Genomic DNA, 6000 nt, shown 5'->3' on the forward strand with positions numbered 1-6000 from the left:
TAAATGTACTGCAGTGCTGGCTGGGCTGGCTGATTAAATGTACTGCAGTGCTGGCTAGGCTGGCTGATTAATTGTACTGCAGTGCTGGCTAGGCTGGCTGATTAAATGTACTGCAGTGCTGAGTGGGCTGGACTGGCTGATTAAATGTACTGCAGTGCTGAATGGGCTGGACTGGCTGATTAAATGTACTGCAGTGCTGGCTGGGCTGGCTGATTAAATGTACTGCAGTGCTGGCTGGGCTGGCTGATTAAATGTACTGCAGTGCTGGCTAGGCTGGCTGATTAAATGTACTGCAGTGTTGGCTGGGCTGGCTGATTAAATGTACTGCAGTGCTGGCTGGGCTGGCTGATTAAATGTACTGCAGTGCTGGCTGGACTGGCTGATTAAATGTAGTGCAGTGCTGGCTAGGCTGGCTGATTAAATGTACTGCAGTGCTGGCTGGGCTGGCAGATTAAATGTACTGCAGTGCTGAATGGGCTGGACTGGCAGATTAAATGTACTGCAGTGCTGGCTGGGCTGGCTGATTAAATGTACTGCAGTGCTGGCTGGACTGGCTGATTAAATGTACTGCAGTGCTGGCGAGGCTGGCTGATTAAATGTACTGCAGTGCTGGCTGGGCTGGCTGATTAAATGTACTGCAGTGCTGGCTGATTAAATGTACTGCAGTGCTGGCTGGGCTGGCTGATTAAATGTACTGCAGTGCTGGCTGGGCTGGCTGATTAAATGTACTGCAGTGCTGGCTGGGCTGGCTGATTAAATGTACTGCAGTGCTGGCTGGGCTGGCTGATTAAATGTACTGCAGTGTTGGCTGGGCTGGCTGATTAAATGTACTGCAGTGCTGGCTGGGCTGGCTGATTAAATGTACTGCAGTGCTGGTTGGGCTGGCTGATTAAATGTACTGCAGTGCTGGCTGGGCTGGATGATTAATTGTACTGCAGTGCTGGCAAGGCTGGCTGATTAAATATACTGCAGTGTTGGCTGGGCTGGCTGATTAAATGTACTGCAGTGCTGGCTGGGCTGGCTGATTAAATGTACTACAGTGCTGGCTGGGCTGGCTGATTAAATGTACTGCAGTGCTGGCTAGGCTGGCTGATTAATTGTACTGCAGTGCTGGCTAGGCTGGCTGATTAAATGTACTGCAGTGCTGAGTGGGCTGGACTGGCTGATTAAATGTACTGCAGTGCTGAATGGGCTGGACTGGCTGATTAAATGTACTGCAGTGATGGCTGGGCTGGCTGATTAAATGTACTGCAGTGATGGCTGGACTGGCTGATTAAATGTACTGCAGTGCTGGCGAGGCTGGCTGATTAAATGTACTGCAGTGCTGGCTGGTCTGGCTGATTAAATGTACTGCAGTGCTGGCTGATTAAATGTACTGCAGTGCTGGCTGGGCTGGCTGATTAAATGTACTGCAGTGCTGGCTGGACTGGCTGATTAAATGTACTGCAGTGCTGGCTGGACTGGCTGATTAAATGTAGTGCAGTGCTGGCTAGGCTGGCTGATTAAATGTACTGCAGTGCTGGCTGGGCTGGCTGATTAAATGTACTGCAGTGCTGGCTGGGCTGGCTGATTAAATGTACTGCAGTGATGGCTAGGCTGGCTGATTAAATGTACTGCAGTGCTGGCTGGGCTGGCAGATTAAATGTACTGCAGTGCTGGCTGGGCTGGCTGATTAAATGTACTGCAGTGCTGGCTGGGCTGGCTGATTAAATGTACTGCAGTGCTGGCTGGGCTGGCTGATTAAATGTACTGCAGTGCTGGCTGGGCTGGCTGATTAAATGTACTGCAGTGCTGGCTGGGCTGGCTGATTAAATGTACTGCAGTGCTGGCTTGGCTGGCTGAATAGCTGGCAGGCTCCAGAGCTACAGACAACATTAGTGACCATTGTGTGTTCCCTGACTTTATAGTAACAGCTCCGATAGCTCGCTGTCCTATTTGACTCCCTACTAGTCTCTTTGTGAGTGTCAGTGAGAGTACATCCAGATTATGGGAACAGAACGGCACACAGCCAGACACAGTGGAAGCTCGTCCTCTAGTCCCTCTTCACCGTTATTCAGCTGGAAGGGAACACACTATTCATTTGATTTCTTCCATGATATAATCTAACCATATTATTCACATTTGAGATACTTATCATTACCTTTTGTTACTTACACTTCTCATAGAACCATTACACCATTAATATGCTCTACCAGAACATTAGTCGAGGTGATCAATGCATAGAGGCAGTACAGCATGATTCAAAGTCCATTGTTTTGCTACACTTTATAATAATTTTCATAATAATTTTCACGGATAATCCATTATAACTTTCATATTAATGTTTATAAATGTTTTAAAGTGATGAAATTCAAATGTATTTATAAACAGTTTATTCATGCTTATTCATTAAAGTTATTATTAACCAATGTTACCCAATGTTTAAGAAGAAGAACTGTAACCAGTGACAGTGAGGCATGCTCCCTTCTAAGTGATAACCCTCACATATCCCTGTATGTATATATCCCTGACCCTATCCTATATATTACATATAAAGTATATGTGGTATAACATATAGTAACAATTTATAGTGAACCATGTTTAGTGACTGTAAGGCATGCTATCTGCTATGTCCTGCTATGTCCCTGTCCATATCTGCTATGTCCTGCTATGTCCCTGTCCATATCTGCTGCTAACCTGTCCCCGTCCCTGTCCTCCCAAGGACAAGGCCATGGCCAACAAGAACCCCTGGGAGAGCTACAACCCAGCCTGCGAGTACCAGAACTACGCCAGTATGAATGCACTAGACCCTGACCCCAAGGACTCACTGGAGATGACCGCAGCAGAGTGGGAGAAGTGTGTCAATCTCCCCTTAGACGTACAGGAAGGAGACTTCCAGACAGAGGTCTGATCTGATCTAAACAAACCAGGAAATGAGTCCAAAATGGCACCCTTTTCCCAATGAAGTGCACTACTTATGACCAGGTCCTATAGGCCTCTTTTTCACCAGTACCCAAAGGGCTCTTTTGAACAGGACTCATAGGGCTCTGGTCAAAAGTAGTGCACTATATAGGGAATAGGGTGACATTTTGGATGCACTCCAGGAAGGAGACTTCCAGGAAGTAAAAACCAGGAAGAGGAAAACCAGGAGAAAAATGATAACCAGGACATGGAGGGAAGGGGAAAGGATGTATTTTGCACTGAAAAAATGGACAGACTGTCCTAACAGCCTTGGCCTAGTACATATCTGGATTGTAAAGGAGTATGACAAGGACATGATGTGCCAATACCTTTTAAGAGGAAAACACAGAGGACAGGAAGAAAAAATACAACAAAAAATACAACAAAAATCATCAGTGTTACTTTTTGTATTCTCACTAGTGTACTTAGTGCAGCGGGCCAGCCAGGTGGGTGTACAATATTTACCATCATGTGTTTCAGAGTACCCATGGTGAGAAGAATTGGTTTCAAAAAGGTGAACATCTTTCTAGATGAATAAACCTCAAAAGCTAAATGAAGACATAATACAATGTCAATCCCAGCTTCGTTGGGTCCAGTTTTATATTTCACAAAACTGGACCCTGGAAGCACAATGTATATATTTATGCAGGTTTTTAAAAAGTTTATAACAAGTCTGTTTGGCCATTACTATACTTTTTACTTTATAATATAAAATATATATGAGCGAGAGTGGCAGGCAAAGAGGATTTTCTGTCATATAAAAATGAATGTTTGTCAAAGCTACATTCTTCATTGCTTTAAATGCAATAAAGGTAATACTCACTTTTATATGAATAATATATTTCACAAACTTTAATACTGCAGAATCTTGCTTGAAGAATCTCGGCTAAAACTCTCTCATCTGCAGCCCTGTATAAAATATTTAAAAATGAAAAATGTTGTATGGTGTAAATAAACTTTTGTCTACATATGTTTTACTTGTGCCAATTTATTTTAATGAGAAAAGCGTTATAGCGTTATAAAATGTTAACATTTGAACAAGGAATGTAAATAAAAGAGGAAATATGTTCGTACTGCTTCAGAGAACGTGTCAAGTCTATCTGGTTGCCTTTGTCAGATGCTCTTTAAACCAACAGGTTCTCCTCAGAAGCCCCGTTTATACCTTGTGCTAACATTTTTTATTTAACAAGGCAAGTCGGTTAAGAACAAATTCTTATTTTCAATGACGGCCTAAGAAACAGTGTGTCGTTCTGCCTGTTCAAGGGCAAAACGACAGATTTGTACCTTGTCAGCTCAGGAGTTTGAACTTGCAACCTTCCGGTTACTAGTCCAACACTCTAACCACTAGGCTACCCTGCCGTCTCTACACTCTAACCACTAGGCTACCCTGCCGTCTCTACACTCTAACCACTAGGCTACCCTGCCGTCTCTACACTCTAACCACTAGGCTACCCTGCCGTCTCTACACTCTGACCACTAGGCTACCCTGCCGTCTCCACACTCTAACCACTAGGCTACCCTGCCGGCTCTACACTCTAACCACTAGGCTACCCTGCCGTCTCTACACTCTAACCACTAGGCTACCCTGCCATCTCTACACTCTGACCACTAGGCTACCCTGCCGTCTCCACACTCTAACCACTAGGCTACCCTGCCGTCTCTACACTCTAACCACTAGGCTACCCTGCCGTCTCTACACTCTAACCACTAGGTTACCCTGCCGTCCTACACTCTAACCACTAGGCTACCCTGCCGTCTCTACACTCTAACCACTAGGCTACCCTGCCGTCTCTACACTCTAACCACTAGGCTACCCTGCCGTCTCTACACTCTAACCACTAGGCTACCCTGCCGTCTCTACACTCTAACCACTAGGCTACCCTGCCGTCTCTACACTCTAACCACTAGGCTACCCTGCCGTCTCTACACTCTAACCACTAGGCTACCCTGCCGTCTCTACACTCTAACCACTAGGCTACCCTGCCGTCTCTAGGTGTAAACAAGGCACTCTAACCACTAGGCTACCCTGCCGTCTCTACACTCTAACCACTAGGCTACCCTGCCGTCTCTACACTCTAACCACTAGGCTACCCTGCCGTCTCTACACTCTAACCACTAGGCTACCCTGCCGTCTCTACACTCTAACCACTAGGCTACCCTGCCGTCTCTACACTCTAACCACTAGGCTACCCTGCCGTCCCTACACTCTAACCACTAGGCTACCCTGCCGTCTCTACACTCTAACCACTAGGCTACCCTGCCGCCTCTACACTCTAACCACTAGGCTACCCTGCCGCCCCATGTGTCCTTTGTCCTGATCTTTTCCACATTCTGATTGTGCCCAAATCTTTTGACAGGTGTAGACATTATAAAGACTCATTGTGATCTTATTGTGATCAGATTTTCCTGTCCAATTCCAGAGGTAGGGTGCATTGTGTCTGGATATCTTACAAGTGTAGACAGATCTGAAATCATTGACAGGTGACAGGATTGACTTATGGCACAACATGTCTTAAAACAAATGCATGTATCTTGTTTTGAAAAACTCTTTGTGAAATAATTTACATACAAGTATACCTGTTTACATTGCAGACACTGTGGATGGATCAGAGACATTTTAAAACCATGTGTAGATGCGACAAACCTTGATCAGATAGTGATTGTATCATATTGATCAGATTACGTAACCTACATGCTAGTGCAAGGTGTAAACAAGGCTTATTAAGATGTATTCCATCTGGTTCTGCCATCTTTGCTTTGTTTTTGACCTCCATTAATAAACCCACATTAGGTTGGACAGAACGAACAGAATGAATAGAACATAACATGTGAAATGAAAGAAGTCAGGCTTTACACTTCATACAGTATTCTATCCATATCCTGGAAGTTCAGCATGATAGAAATGTAAAGGCAAAGTTTCCAGCGTTAGCAGAGACTTGGAAATGGGGATACTTAGTCAGTTGTCCAACTGAATGTATTCAAATGTGTCTTCTGCATTTAACCCAACCCCTCTGAATCAGAGAGGTGCGGAGGGCTGCCATTATCAACATCCAGGTCTTC

The 6000-nt window shown here is 45.0% G+C and overlaps 1 protein-coding gene across 1 annotated transcript in view; it reads left to right on the forward strand.

Moving 5' to 3' along the window:
* Positions 1-4016, forward strand: part of LOC118382811 (adhesion G protein-coupled receptor B3-like) — a 56871-nt gene extending 52855 nt beyond the window's left edge. The window contains exon 10 of the mRNA XM_052505173.1: positions 2702-4016. Within this exon, the coding sequence (XP_052361133.1) occupies positions 2702-2890 (189 nt within the window). The 3' untranslated portion in view covers positions 2891-4016. The remainder of the gene's footprint in view (positions 1-2701) is intronic.
* The last annotated feature ends 1984 nt before the right edge of the window (positions 4017-6000 follow it).

This window comes from Oncorhynchus keta, unplaced genomic scaffold (assembly GCF_023373465.1).
Source record: "Oncorhynchus keta strain PuntledgeMale-10-30-2019 unplaced genomic scaffold, Oket_V2 Un_contig_22617_pilon_pilon, whole genome shotgun sequence".
NCBI classification, from domain to species: Eukaryota; Metazoa; Chordata; class Actinopteri; order Salmoniformes; family Salmonidae; genus Oncorhynchus; species Oncorhynchus keta.